General features: G+C 38.5%; 1 protein-coding gene across 2 annotated transcripts in view; it reads left to right on the forward strand.

Moving 5' to 3' along the window:
* Positions 1-14,182, forward strand: part of TMEM67 (transmembrane protein 67) — a 30,379-nt gene extending 16,197 nt beyond the window's left edge. The window contains exons 16-28 of one of the 2 annotated variants that reach the window (XM_087825273.1): positions 157-255; positions 2,390-2,488; positions 2,743-2,829; positions 3,188-3,287; positions 3,374-3,513; positions 5,023-5,163; positions 6,700-6,780; positions 7,240-7,356; positions 10,381-10,497; positions 10,602-10,706; positions 11,239-11,341; positions 12,677-12,819; positions 13,222-14,182. In XM_087825273.1, the coding sequence (XP_087681399.1) occupies positions 157-255; positions 2,390-2,488; positions 2,743-2,829; positions 3,188-3,287; positions 3,374-3,513; positions 5,023-5,163; positions 6,700-6,780; positions 7,240-7,356; positions 10,381-10,497; positions 10,602-10,706; positions 11,239-11,341; positions 12,677-12,819; positions 13,222-13,302 (1,413 nt within the window). In that variant the 3' untranslated portion in view covers positions 13,303-14,182. The remainder of the gene's footprint in view (positions 1-156; positions 256-2,389; positions 2,489-2,742; positions 2,830-3,187; positions 3,288-3,373; positions 3,514-5,022; positions 5,164-6,699; positions 6,781-7,239; positions 7,357-10,380; positions 10,498-10,601; positions 10,707-11,238; positions 11,342-12,676; positions 12,820-13,221) is intronic. The other variant, XM_087825274.1, reaches the window with a different exon arrangement.
* Positions 14,183-15,696: the final 1,514 nt, after the last annotated feature.

Genomic DNA, 15,696 nt, shown 5'->3' on the forward strand with positions numbered 1-15,696 from the left:
ACCACTGAGCCACACCCGGCCAGGCGGCTCCTATATTCTTTGAGCATACCATCCACTCCCATTTTTTGAGTACTTTTATACTTTCTATTTATAGTACTTTTGAACATTGATGAGGGAAATTACATAAATTCCTAAATTTTTTTTGTTTTTTTTTAGATTGCTTTGGGTGTGTTGGGTGGGCTAGCTGTTTTAGCATCCCTTTTGAAGACAGCGGGATGGAAGAGGCGCATTGGAAGTCCAGTGATTGATTCACAGGTATGGTCTCAGGAGCTTTTAAGTGTATTTTTATCTTTGACTATTTTATGTCCTTCTAATAAGACACAGCTAGCGGATGAGTAAAAAGTCACTCTGGGGTTTCTCAGGGGTATATGACTAGAGAGGTACATGCACACCTCCTTTCCCTCCCACATTGCTGCACTCCAGTCTGCCTCCCACCGGCAGTGCTGGTCTTGCCTCCTCACAGCCTCGCCAACACTTGGTATTTTTCCAGCCTTTCCATTTTTGCCAGTCTGTGGCATAGTGGTGTGTCATTGTTGGTTCAATTTTTATTTCTCTGATTACTCTTCATAGGCTTCACTACTCGTTGGATTTTCCCTTCTGTTTATCTATTGCCCATTTTTCTCTTAGACTTCCAATTGCTCTTACTTATTTAAAATGGTGTTGTGTGTTTTGTTTTGTTTTGTATTTTCTACATATGAGTCCCCTTTTGGTTTTTGGTGTTGAAATTTCTTCTCCAAGTGTGACCCATCTGTTGTTTTATCTATGTGTTCCTGTGTTTAACAGAAAGTCTTAATTTTGATACTGTCACACCTGAATAGTTTTTTGTTTGTTTCTTTGTTGGTTGGGTTTTTTTTTAATATATCTTTATTGATTTCAGAGAGAGGAAGGGAGAGGGAGAGAGAGAGAGAAACATCAATGATGAGTGAGAGTCATTGATCGGCTGCCTGCTGCATGCCCCTCACTGGGGATCGAGCCCGCAACCCGGGCCTGTGCCCTGACCAGGAATCGAACCATGATCTCCTGGATCCTAGGTCGATGCTCATCTGCTGAGCCACACCGGCCAGGCCTGAATAATTTTCATACTACAGTATATGATGTGCTTTTAGGACCTTGCTTAAGAAAGCCTTTCCTATCTCAAGTTTGAAAAATACTCTCCCATGTTTTATTCTCTTAACTTTTCAGTTTTACTTCTCGTTTAATTTTTTGTTTTGTTTTTTTTGTTTTTATTGTTATCTATCATTTATTGAATATTTAGTATGTGCCAGGCATTTTAAAACTTTACATGTATAATTCATTCAGTCCTTGCAATAGCCGTATGAAGTTGGGTATTATTATTCCCATTTTCCACAGGTGAAATTTTGGCAGACATTAAGTAAATGTTATGCTCGTTTAATTTTTATAGCAACTCAGTAATAATATTTCCATTTAGCTGGTTAAGAAAAACGAAAAAGCAACATCTACCATGTTTGTGGTGGGATATCTTCGTGACTACAAAGCCAGTATGCCAGGCAATCTGGGAGTGGGCTTTGATTCACTATTTATTTACTATTTAGGGTAGTTGTGGAAGGCTTTCCAGAGAAGTGGACTGTAACCGGTGTATTTTTATCTGTGCATTCCACACATAGTCACCAAGGGCCCACAGTCTGAGTGCCTGGCACTTTACCAGGTGCCGGGGCGTGTGACAGAGAGGCCTGGCCTCTACCAGGTGCCGGGGCATGTGACAGTGAGAGAGACCTGGCCTCTACCAGGTGCTAGGGCCTGTGACAGACAGGCCTGGCCTCTACCAGGTACTGGGGCGTGTGACAGTGAGAGAGACAGGCTTGGCCTCTACCCTCAGAGCTCAAGAGTTCACAGAGAGAGTCAGGGAAGAGCATCTGATGAAACAATACCCATTTCATTCCACAGAGTATTTGAGGTGAAAGTGTGGAGTGGTAAATCATTAAATGGTTGGAATTGGCAGACGAAGCTGAAAAGGTCATTTTGGCCTAGGTTGTGAAGGACCCTGTAGGTCAGGAATTTGTATTTTGTCTTAGGGAGGAGTCACTGAGGAAGAGTAGCACAGCTTACCCATCCATCCACTTTATGTGTCAGAAGCTAACTGGCGGCGTGGAGGCTAGACTGAGGAGAGGCGCTCCGACCGGGAGACGGTTAGGAAGCAGCTCTAGCTTTCTCAGGTGGCGACAGGTGGGGAAGGCTGCATAGGACACAGGCCGCGGGAGTGGACCAAAGGTGAGGGCCCACGAGGCATCTAGGAGCGGCTGCAGTTGGTCTTTCTAATCGATCCAGGAAATAAGGCTGCAAGCTTGAGAAACTGGTAGCAATGTGTTATTAAAAGTGCTGGTAGAAATACATTGAGTCTGTAACAACTGTAATTCTTTTTAAATTGCAGACAGTTATGAAATTCTTGGTATACTATGCTGGTGATCTGGCCAACGTATTTGTTACCATCACTGTGGGAACAGGTCTTTATTGGCTTATTTTCTTCAAAGTAAGTGAGTTTTTTAATTTAACCTGAATGCCAATGCATGAATAACTGGTAAGTGCTCTTTACAAAGGAGCTACTTTTATTTGGGAGTGTTTCTGATCAAGAGTATTGAGGCAAGTGCTAAGCTCACCATTCCCTGAGTGTGCTGGGTTTATTGAGAGCATTACTACCTTCCTCTGTGTGTTTTCTGTGGGTTAAAAGTTATGCTTAGTAAAAAGCTTACATGATTATGTTTAATGGTGGAATTTTTGTTACAGGCACAGAAGTCTGTCTCTGTTTTGCTACCAGTGCCGGCTCAGGAAGAGCGCTTTGTCACTTACGTGGGGTGTGCTTTTGCTCTGAAGGTAGGTTTCAAAGGACAGGTTAAAAAATGTAAAGGGCCTGCTAATAAACTTGTAAGTCCTTAAAATTAAAGTACATACTTTTAAAATCTTTGGTGTAGAATTTAGTTTGATTTTGAGAGAAAGCACAAATTACTGTATTTTACATAGGAAGTTTACTTTTATGTATAATAGCTCATTTTGAAAATCTGGCTTGAATAACTTTTTCTAAGAAGCCATAAATATGTTTGAATTAACATCTAAAAAAATTAATGGAAAAAATATCCTCCGGTGAGGATTACCAACAACGACGAAAAGGAATTAGTCTTGTTCCATAAGTCAGTTTGAGCAGAAGCTCCTAGGTGTCTGTTGTCGTCCTCAGGCTCTGCAGTTTTTGCATAAGCTCGCGGCCCAGGTCACCGTGGACGTGTTCTTCATCGACTGGGAGCGGCCGAAGGGCAAGGTGCTTAGGGCTGTGGAAGGTGAGCGAGGTGGCCGCGCGTGCCAGGCTCTTTTGCTCCCTTGCGGAGGGAGGTGAGAAACCCTCTGATGCGTTTGTCTCCCACAGGCGAGGGTGGCGTGCGGAGTGCCACCGTCCCCGTGAGCATATGGAGAACGTATTTCGTAGCAAATGAATGGAATGAAATTCAGACTGTGAGAAAGACTAACCCCGTCTTCCAAGTGCTTGTGGTCCTCTTCCTGCTGGAGGTAACAGCTGTTTGACGTGTGCAACTATTTGCAATGTATGGGTGCCACCTAAACGTTAATTTAATTTAATTCCAGCTAAGTTTTCATGTGAGCAGAAGAGTTTTCTAGAGGTTGAACTATTGCTCAAGCTGTTAAAAAAAGGAACGGCTTTTTAAAAATCATGGTCATATACACATACCATGAAATTTACCATCTTAACCATTTTTAAGTATACAGTTCAGTAATGAACTATACATTCACAGTGTTGTGCAATTTCTAGAACTCTCTTCATCTTGCAAATCTGAAACTTTGTACCCTTTTAAACAGCTCCCCATCCACCCTCTCCAGCCCCTGGAAACCCCCACTCTCTTTTCTGTCTCTTTGGATTTGATTTCTCTAGGCAAGGGGTGGCTTTTAAACACCTGGCTTGCAGCAGAATCCCCTGGGGAGGCTTTTACAGAACACCCGTGCCTCACCTCCCCCAGAGTCTGCTTGATTCATGGCTCTGAGGTATGCCCTGGTGTCTGTATTTTGAAAAATCCCCTTTGCTCCATGATTCATATTCTCACTCCTGTATTACGACCACTGTTCTAGGGTTGCAATTTTCCGCGTTGTTACTGAACCCCTGCTATGAACTGTGTTCCGTGTTAAGAGCTGAACAGGACACATGAATGAGGAAATGCCCTCACAGTTAGTTATCCGTGGGTCTGGGTGCCTTATTAAAGAGTATTCGGTCCTGAACGTGGGACTGGACTATGGAAGCTGTACGGCCACAGGTTTTCTCAGCAATTAGCCTTAGGTCTGTCTGCCTCCCCGATACCCTCCCTTCCCTCCTTTCCCCCTTTTCCCCCCTTTCCCCCTGCCCCCCTCCTTCGCCCTTCCCCCCCTCCTTCCCCCTTTCCCCCCTCCTTCCCCTTCCCCTTCCCTCCTTCCCTCCTTCCCTCCTTCCCTCCTCCCCCTCCTTCCTCTCCTTCCCCCCCTCCTTTCTTTCCTCTTTTAAACCAGAGTGTGTGCGCCAAGGACAGTGGACACTACCTCAGACTTTTATCTGTAGTGGTGTTTTTTAAAGCTCTAGAAAGCATTGCATGAGAAAGAAGTTTATATTCAAGGAAGTTTAGAAAACACTGGATGTGATAAAGTCACTCACATAGATTTCTTTACCATAAAAAGTATTTTGCATAGTGTCTGGCATATCTTAAAATCTCATGAAATGTTAGTTTTTTCGTCGGTAGTTTTCTGAAGAAAGTTTTATTCTTCTGACAAACTTTTGAGCTTTCTCAGTGTGTGATGAGGCTGTATTTGCCTTTATTCATAATGAAGAAAATGCCAAATGAACTAGCTAAATATTTTTGTTAAGTGCTCTGTAATTAAAAATACTGGATAATTGTTTTTATCTAGATTTTCCACTGTTGTATGAACTTGAATATTTTCATTTTTTAAGGGAAGGAGTAGGGAGGAGTATCTCATTTTTAAACTAGAGAAGTCTTCATTCTTGTCTGTGTAAGTTACTTTTTTTTTTTCTAACTGCAGGTTGTGGGATTCAAGAATTTAGCGTTAATGGATTCGTCCTCTAGTCTTTCCAGAGACCCATCCAGCTACATTCCTCCTTATAGTCGCATTTTGAGATACGCAGTGTCTGCGGCCCTCTGGCTAGTGATTGGAATTGTACAGGTAACAGGAGATTATACTTTAAGCAACGTTGCCTCTATTTTTATAATTATTTACATATAATTATCCTCAAACATTGACCACATTCTGATTTCTGACAACAAAACAACAACAATACCTAATTCTAGAACAAGAACTAATAACTGATTCTTGCCTAATGTTATAACCCAGGCGCTGGGTTAGTTGGTTGCATTGTACAATTGCCAAGACTTGTTAAAACTTGACGCTACAGAGCCTTTTCAGAAGTGCCAGCACCTCCTTGGTCAGAACCTAGCCACATGGCCACACCTCACTGCGTTGGCATCTTGCGCCCCGGCAGCAGTGTGCCCGCTCAGAGAAGGGGTCTGCCACTGAGGGGTGAGGAGAAGGGAGGAGCAGCCCCAGGCACCACCACCTCACCCCCGGCTCGCTGCCCTTGCTCCTCGCGCCGTGCCCTTCCAATGGGAAGATGGTCGGCCCCTGGGCCACTCTGAGGTGGGCGGCGTTGTTCCCCAGGCATCCTGCAGGGTCCCGCAGCAGCCTGTCGCGGTTCCGCGTGTTTGCCTGCACAGACTTCCCTTGAGCCTCATCAGGGGCTTCAGTGTTCATGCCTTTTAGTTCCCTGAACTCAGCTTCTTCAACTTTTAAGTGGTATCCTTTAATTTTTAAACTTTTAATGTTGCTATTTTTCATGATCTTTAAAGGGGTTTAAAAAAATATCTACATAGAGTATTTAGGAACATAATCAGCTGCCATTTTATTTATTTGTTCACGTATCTGAGTGCATTTTATGTACTAGATACCGTGCTGAGCTCAGAGATACGCTGTAACATGACCAAGTTACACATGTGACAGGTGCTGCAAAGGGCATCAGCAGGGAGGTGAGAGAGTGAGTGAGGCGAGGGGAGTGGAAGTTAGGAATGGAGGCGGCAGAGACAGCGGGGACAGTTCTAAATTGGATAGGTAGTGTTACCTTTCTCTGAAGCACATCTAGGAAGGACTACAGTGTAAACTTTTTTGATTTATAAAACTTCCCTTTATATATTATTAAATCTGGAAAACACCTGAAACCATTCCATTTGAATATTTAACACATTATCTATAGTTGAAGTAGAATGTTTGATATATGCTTTTTATGTGCTTCTCTGTCTGAGAAGGTTAATTTGCAAAACAGCAACTTTTCTAATGGCTCTTGGAATTTAGGAGATGGGCAGAATCACAGAACAAGATGTAATTCTGGCCATTGATACAGTGGTTTATACTAAATTGTAAAAACCCTTTCTTCCTTCTCTCATGTTTTTCATGTCTTGTTTTAATGACACAGAAAAAGTTTTTAAAATTCAAAATACATTGCCATCAATAAATCTTAACACAGTTTCCAAACCTTTCTTTCTTTGACAGAGAATCAGAAATGATAAGTAGGATTTTATCCCATAGGAACTGTTAGAGGCCACTGTGTTCTTGGTTGGAATTTCTTTTGTCTTAAGATACTACACTGTGGCTATAAAAGAAAATTAAATCTTAAGAGCTAATAAGCATGAACTTGGCTTAATGTTTCAGATCGTGTTCTTTGCTGTCTTTTATGAGAGATTTATAGAAGATAAAATTCGACAGTTTGTTGATTTATGCTGTATGAGCAATGTAAGTACTTTCTGACTTTATCCTGCAACTGTTACTTTCCCTGTTTAAAGGTCATGAGTACATTAAAAGAGGCTCTAAAAGTGATTTGGTATAATTGGATTATAGCCTAATTTCCACTGGTGGTTAATTCCAGAGATTAACTTATAATGAGCTACAAGTTAATATTTACTGTCTTTGTTTTTTTCATTTTTATTTGCAGTTTCTTAACTGTGAATTCCTTATGCTACCAAATAGTTCGCCCAGCCGAGGAGAGTTTTCATATGTCAACCCTCTTTCTTCCTTTCCCTTCCACCTGCTTTTTAAAATCCCCTCACTACCCTTATTACTTTATTACCTTCTTTATATCTTTTCCAAGAATTCAACCCTTATTATTTGGAAATGAAGCAATTTCAAGAAAAAGTTAATTTTCACCGTTTTGCAGACGAGCTGCCAGTCGCTCCCCGTTGTTTTCTCTTCTAGATATCCGTGTTTCTGTTGTCCCACCAATGCTTCGGGTATTACATCCACGGTAGATCGGTACACGGGCACGCAGATACTAACATGGACGAGATGAACATGAATCTTAAAAGAGAAGCGGTATGAATGCATTTCATACCTTTTTAAGTTGAAAGATAGGTTCTCTGTTCTTAACCTAGGATTTGTAATAATATATATTTTTTAATCCTCATTGATTACTTTGAAGGCTGCTAGGATACTAGCTCATTACCCTGAACACTGATAAAGTGAAAGAACCAATTTCATCCCGCGGTTCCTATATGAACTGTATTTCAGAGAACCTGAATAATTCATGTGGAAAGTTCTTCCTTTATAAGAAAGTAAAGGGAATTCTGAGTTAGAAAATTACCATTTTGTAATGACTAACGGATCAGTGCCTACAGGCTGCAGTCATCAGCGGATGCTGAAACAGTTAAAGGAGAGTGTGCAGGGAACTTCATAATGAGGAACCAGGCTGTCATAATCTGAATGCACTGGCTCAGTCTTACTACAAGTAAAAATTAGAAAAACTGACAATATGTTCTTCCTGTTATGGCACAGTATGAAGTACATAATATCACCCATGAAATGTTCTTGCTTAAGAAAATTGAACCTGAATATAGTGAAGCCTCTAGATCTAACCACTAGTTTACAGGAAATAGAGGGGATAGAGAGGAAATTAAATAATATCACAGGAAGTTGTTAATCAAATTCAGAATGTGAGATGTCTCACAGGACAAATGACCAGTGTCTCCAACAAGTGAAAGGCATGAAAATGAAAGAAGGGGGGTGGTGGTAGTGATGGAAGAACTGTTAGATAGTAAGATGTTTAAGAAACAAAACCATTGAATACAATGTGTTGACTTTGGATCTTGATCAAACAAATCAACTATAAAAAAACTTTGGAAAAAATCTGGGAGATTTAATGGACTATATATTAAATTACATTAAGGGAGATTAATCTTATTAGGTATGAAAATGCCATGATGGCTCTTTTTAAAGACCTTATTAGATACACTTAAAACTAATACAAAATAATATTGAATGTAAACTGTAATTGAAAAATAAACTTATTTTTTAAAAAGACCTTATTAGAGATACATATGGAAGTATTTACAAGTGAAATGACATGATATCTGGGGTTTGCTTTTAAAAAAAAGAAATTGGAAGGATAGGTGAAGCAAAACTGGTAAATAAATACCTAAGAGGAAAATACAAGAGGATTTATTGAAAAAGGGACTATACCTATGGCTTGTAAGAATTTAATGCATGCCAATGACACATCTCAAAGATGATTTTCTTAATACATTTAACTGGATAAGTTGGTTAACTATTAGAAATTACACCTGGATTTAAAAGTGAAATGTAAACTGTGAAACTGTAAAGACCTAGGAGAGAATTTCAGACTGGGAGATAACATGCTAAACACAAAGAATAAAGAGCCCCAAAGGGAAATGTCCACTGACTTGACTTTATTGCTGTAGGACATTTATGTACCCAACAGTCATATAAGTGAGAGGTGTGGCAGACTAGGGTAAAACTCAGAGTAAGCAAACAGTGAGTTAAAACCTCAGTGGAAAAATGGCAAAAACATTTTTTAAACTACATAAACAAGAAACAGAAGAGACAAACCTCTAAAAAATATTTAGCTCGTAAATAATCAAAGAAATTAATGTACAATAACATTCTTGTCCTGGCTGGTTTGGCTCAGTGGTGAGAGTGTCGGCCTGAGGACTGAAGGGTCCCGGGTTTGATTCCAGCCAAGGGCATGTACCTCGGTCACAGGCTCCATCCCCATGCGGGCAGCAGCCGATGGATGTGTCTCTCTCACATCGATGTTTCTCTCTCTCCCTTCCACTCTCTCTGAAAAGCAATGGAAAAATATCCTCAGGTGAGGATTAAAAAATAATAATAAAAAATAACGTTTTTGCCCCCTTCAAATTAGCATTCTTTTTTCTTAATTTTTTTTTAAAGCTTTTACTTCATATCATCACAGATATGGTGAAATGGGCACCTATAAAACTACTGGTCTTGAGATAAATTTTTATAAACCTTTTAGAAAGCATTTGGTGGTATATACCAAGGACTTTTTAAAAGTTTACTATTTTTGGCTCGCTGATTCTTTGAATCTAACTCAAAGAAATAATTAGCAGTGTGAATAGCTAACTGGGTTCAGGATCTTCGTCATGGGTTATAAGGGCAAAAACATGTAAAAATGAGAGAATATTAAATAAATTGGTTTACCTGTACAGTAAAATCTTAGGTAGACATTTAAAATCATGTTTTGTAGAATATTTAATGAAATGGAGAGTTGCTCAAGATAAAATGTTTAATGAAAAAGAAATTGGGGCCCTGGCCGGTGTGGCTCAGTTGGTCGGGCATCACCCCTGCACCGAAAGGTTTCTGGTTTGATTCCCCGTCAGGGCACATGCCTGGGTGCAGCCTCCATCCCCAACAGGGGGCATGCAGGAGGCAGCTGATCATTGTTCTACTCTCACATCGATGTTTCGCTCTCTCCCCCCCTTCTCCTCTCTCTAAAAATCAATAAAAATATTTTTAAAAATTGGTATGATCCCAATTTTATGCCATATATATGGGCAAAATTTTGTATGTTTATAGTTGTTAGGAATCAACTTGTCAAGGAGACCTGAATGCATATCTGGTCCATGCGTTACCTGGTGGGTCACATATCACTACCTTATTTTGGAATTAACTAAAGTGTTTTAAAAGTATTTAGAAAAAAAAAGGACCATTTGTGTTTATAAAAATAGTCAATTCTAAGATTTGACTGTTTGACATGCATTGAAGAGCAATAAAGTTAATCATAAAGAAAGCCACGAGTATCAGTATACGATGAACTCTGGATTTTTACAGAGTGGGGCAGAGTAAAGGAGATGGTGGAGTCCTTCAGGGAGTCTGACAAACAGAAATCAGTGAGGCCTAGAGGACATGGGGGACCCTGGGTAATGTGGGAGCCTCTGTCTCAAGTACAGTTTCAGTAAAATTTCACTTGGCTTCTGAATTTTGTAATATGTGATACCAACTAAAAGAAAAATGTTTGCTGTTTTTTATTAACAGGAGAAAATTTCATAATCTTGGCTTAATTTAAATCCTTTAACTTTTCAGGAAAATTTGTGTAGCCAGAGAGGCTTGGTACCCAACACAGAGGGTCAGACCTTTCAGATTGCAATTTCTAGCCAGATGAGACAGCACTATGACAGAATTCATGAGACTCTAACAAGGGTTTGTATGCACTGTAATTAAGATATATTTTGCCAGTATTTCATTTGTTTAAATACCAAAAATGTAAGACATTTGCATTTATTCTTGTCTCTTTTTCACATTAGAAAAATGGCCCTGCTAGACTCTTGAGTTCATCAGCAAGTACTTTTGAGCAGAGTATAAAAGCATATCATGCTATGAATAAATTTCTTGGCTCTTTCATCGATCATGTATGTATGTCAGCATTTATTTTTAAGCTAGAATTAAAATGCAGTTTTTAAAAAGTTAACCAGGAATATCAGTTATTTCTTTAGTTAAGCAAGGTGGTGGACTAAGGATAGGAAATCCCCCCCCTTTTTTTTTTGCTGTCAAAATTAATACTGTGGCCTAAGGATAGATGTAGGTTATATAAAAGTAAAATGAGATTTTACAGCCCTATTAGCATATTGGCAATTACCTTAAAATATGTCTATACTGGAATTTTGTTAGCCAGTTACCAAAATCTTAGTATTATTCATTATAAAATATGTTATGCTATGGTTGTATTCCCAGTATATCTAGCCCTAAATACTACTAAGGGGATTTAAAATTTTAAATATTTTTAAAAGGAATTTTATGATAAAGCCCAGGGGAGTAAATTGTCTTTCTGAAAAACATTTTCTTTGTGTACCACTAATTATTTGTTTTCTTTCATTTTTAAAAAAAATGGTAAATATTTATTTTAATGTGATTTTTTTTTAATGACTGTAGTTTTTTTATTAGGTTCATAAGGAAATGGACTACTTTATAAAAGATAAATTGCTTCTTGAAAGAATTCTTGGAATGGAATTCATGGAGCCAATGGAAAAAAGCATCTTTTACAACGGTACCTCCAGCTGCCTTTGCTGGACTTGATTACTGTTTTCAAATTTGAAGAAAAAGTGTTCGTAGTTATTAAAGAAGAAACATAATGAATTCAGTTAACTTCATGGAATTACAGTAGTTTTCTGTTTTCTATTTTATCATGTCATGTAGCAAGAAAAAAATACATAAAAGATAGTTATTCTACAAGAAAGTAAAAAGGCTGAATTTCAAAAGCAGTGGCACACAGAGAAGAGAGAGCAAACAAATTCCAATTTTATTGGAATGTTCATTCAGTAGCAAACTACGAAACACTGCCCCGCCGGCGTGGCTCAGCGGTTGAGCATCAACCTAGGATCCAGGAGATCTCGGTTCGATTCCCGGGCGGGACACATGCCCTGGTTGCGGGCTCCATCCCCAGTGGGGCGTGTGCAGGAGGCAGCTGGTCAATGACTCTCTCAGCATTGATGTTTCTTTCCTTCTCCCTTCCCCTTCCTCTCTCTGAAATCAAAAAGATATATTTGAAAAACACTTGAAGAATAACATTCGTGATTAATTTTTAACATCTAATTTTCATTTTTTGCAAATTCTTCAAAATTGCAGATATCTGTAATGGGAATAGTGACTAAACATGATTTCTTATCATTAAGAAATGTCTGTGCCACTTCTAATGTGACTGATAAGCTCTTGCTTGGCTTGGTAAGGACGGGACATCACCAGCACGCCAGATGTCTCTTGTATGAAAGAGCTCCTAATGGGTGTCCCTGGCAGTTTCAGTGGTTCTCTGGACCTCCCTGATATTGTGGGCAAGATTTGTGTATGTGTACTTGTTTTTTCTCCTGGTGAAAGGGTCTGTAGCTTCCATCAGGATCTTAAAAGGGCATTCAGATCCCCAAAAGTAAAAAAAACCTCTCCTTGTGAAGTGAGAGGAGACCTCAGAACCTTGGAGGACTATTTGAAACACAGGTTATAGCGCACTATGAACTGTTCTAGTCCTTGTTGGTCTTGTTTTACTTCTTTAACTCTAAGAATCTAAGATTCTTTAGCCTTTAGTTATATAAACAGAGGATATTCATTACTTGGTCTTTGATATACTTACAGCGCTAGCAATTACCAACCCTTGGTGCGAATGTTAAAACTGGGTTTTATGAGCAGAGTTCCTTGACTCACCTTTCAGATTAGCAAATTTTAATATCCTTTGTTTATTTTTTTTGTAAGCCATGAAGTATTATAAGTAGTAACTAGTTTCTATTATGCCGTTTTTAAATATCCAACCTTTGTCACCAGAAATTTATCACAGGTTTAGTTTATTACTCAATTTCTAATTCGTATCTTATGCATTGCTTTTTTTTTTTAACAGATGAAGGTTATTCTTTCAGCAGTGTTCTGTACTACGGAAACGAAGCCACTCTCCTTATTTACGACCTGCTGTTCTTCTGTGTCGTGGACCTGGCTTGCCAGAGTTTTGTTTCAGCAGCCTTCCTTACGTACCTGCAGCAAGAGGTAGTGTTCTCTCGGGTTCTTTTTAAGGGGGAAGTGTTGGAAGTAGATGTTTATTTTTATAGCAGAAAGTAAATGTCAACTCTCACTAGGAATTTGTGAAGGTTTAGAATGTGGTTAACCCTATCCAAAAGAGTAGCATTTCTGCCACTGTCATTCTGCACTCTGTCAGGGTCAGTGAAATGCTGGAGTCTTTCGAGGACATGAGTTGCTTGAGCAAGTGTGAAAGGAAGCCAGTAGGGAGACACTTAAAATTTCTATCTCCTGGATGCCAGGTGTGAGCAGCGCTTAGAGCCCCATTCACTGGAGGTCTAGCTCGAGGCCAGTTTAATTTAGAGACTTGATTCGTGTCTTTCATTTTCCTTATATTTTTTATAATTCTGAATTGTTTTCATTTTTTTCCAGATTTTTAGATTTATTCGGAATACAGTAGGACAGAAGAATTTAGCATCCAAAACATTGGTGGATCAGAGATTTTTGATTTAATTTATTGAATAGATAACTTACAGACTCTATAATCATGGCCAAAAGAAGTCGTGATTATCAGGATAGTTTGCCATATTTTTTAAAACTTGTAATACAAATTATTATATTTTTATTTGTTTTTAACTGACAGAAAGATTTATTTTTATAATTTTGGATAAATAACTTGCTTTGAAAGTATATATAATGTGACATAGTGGAAAATACTGTTTTCTGTTATGTATGGTATTTAATTCATCAACTCATAGATTAGACAGCACTGACATTAGGGCAAAAAAACCTAAATGCTGCTTTCAGTATAACACTTTTAGTGCTAATCAAAACAGTCCCCATCATCTGTCTCTGTACATTATTTTTAAGCTGGCATTTGCCTGCATTTTCTCACATTGAAAAAATTGATTCCAAGTTCAAGCCTAGTTTTTAGTTCAGCATTTTGTTTTGCATATCTTATGGTTAAATAAATGTTGAAAAATAAATAAATAAATAAATAAATAAGTGTTGAAAAGTGTTTTCAAGTTTACTTAGAAATTTAAAATTGTATATTGCTGACCCAGTTTGCCTCATCTAATTGCTCACCCTGTTTGGCAGTGGAGTTTGACTGTTGGATTAATAGGCATCTCGAGACTTGGTACATAGTCCTCCTTTGTTTACCTGTATTATTGGGAAATGTCATTTGCCTTTATTAAGATATAATGTGTGACATTTTCCCCAATATAGTTCTTAAATACATTTTAAATTACTTAACATTTTAAAAGCACTATCGAAGTTTTGCTCTCCTGTTATGTTTAAAGATTGTAAATAACAGACACACTGTAAATTCATCATGTTATGTTGACAAGGTGATTTATTGAAAGCAGACTTAGGCTTCATAAGACAGTAGGCATGTATTTTTTTTTAATAAGGAAAAACTAGTAGGATCCAAAATATACTTAATGTAAGTTCTGAGTTATGTAGCTAATAATTTTTTATTACATAATTTTTTCATTAAGCTTTTGAATTATCTTTTTCATTTATACTACATACTTGAAAGGCACCTTATATTTCAAGTTTAATGATCATTAACCTGCAAACCAACATTTCTTACTGCCTCTATGTTAATGCTATGTAAATACTTAAATGTGAGTGATGCGATATAAATGTTGTTTACATTTTTGAATTAAAAATATAGAATGAAACATTTGATGTTTCTGTTTCCTGTTTAATTAATGTGTCTTCCATGAAATAGCATTTAAGAATAAATACAGCATATAGGGGCAGAGGTCCCCAGCCATTGCCAAAGTTGAATCTTACACATTTCCCTGAACCTTGAGAATTGCTGAGGAGAAAGAAGGCAGGCTAATAAGTCAGGTATTTGAAACTCTGGTTTCTGAAGGGACACATTGCAGGAATCCCTTTGTAAAGGCTGCAGAGATAAATAAATATACCAGCAGGATTTTTAAAAACCACCTGTACAGAAGCCTATAAAAGAAATTCAACTCTTATTCCACATTTAAGAAGTTAATATTAGTGTGATATTTTTAAATGGAAATTTCAAAAAAATAGGATCAGTTGACTCACCTGCTGGTAAATTTAAACAGAGAAGACACTTAAAAAATCATTCTGCACTAGTTTTATACAGAATTACTTTTCACGTTGGTTAGATACAGAAAAACGTGTTAGGATTTTCATGCACGTTTTACAGATGTCCCCCATTTGCCCCCCATTAGTTCCCCTCCACCCAGACCCCACCCTCCCCTCCCCCTGGCCCTGACCACATTGTTGTCTGTGTCGTGGGCTATGTATATATATGTTCTTTGGCTAGTCCCTTCACCGTCTTTCATCCCATCTGTACCACCTACCCCCACCACCACCTCCCATCTGACATCTGTCGGTCTGTTCCATGTATCCATGACTGGTTCTGTTTCGTTTGTGACTTCATTTTTTTCATTAGATTCCACATACAAGTGAGATCATATGGTATCTGTCTTTCTCAGGCTGGCTTATTTCGCTTAGCATTATAATTTCCAGATCCATCCATGCTGTCGCAAAAGGTAAGAGTTCCTTCCTTTTTACAGCTGCATAGTGTTCCATTGTGTAAATGTACAATGGCTTCTGTATGTGTGTTTTTTGTTAATCCGCACCCAAGGATATTTTTTCCATTGATTTTTAGAGAGAGTAGAGGGGAGGGAGGGACAACGGGAAGAGAGAGAAAGCGAGAAACATCGACGTGAAAGAGACTACTGGGTATTTTTTCATATGTCTTTTGGCATCTGTGTGTCCTCTTTGGAGCAGTGTCTATTCAGGTCCTTTGCCCATTTTTTAATTGGATTGTTTGTCTTCCTTTTGTTGAGTTGTATGAGTTCTTTATATATTTTGGAGATTAACCCCTTATCAGATGTATCATTGGTGAATATGCTC

The sequence above is a fragment of the Miniopterus natalensis genome, chromosome 16, assembly GCF_054644295.1.
Source record: "Miniopterus natalensis isolate mMinNat1 chromosome 16, mMinNat1.hap1, whole genome shotgun sequence".
NCBI lineage: Eukaryota > Metazoa > Chordata > Mammalia > Chiroptera > Miniopteridae > Miniopterus > Miniopterus natalensis.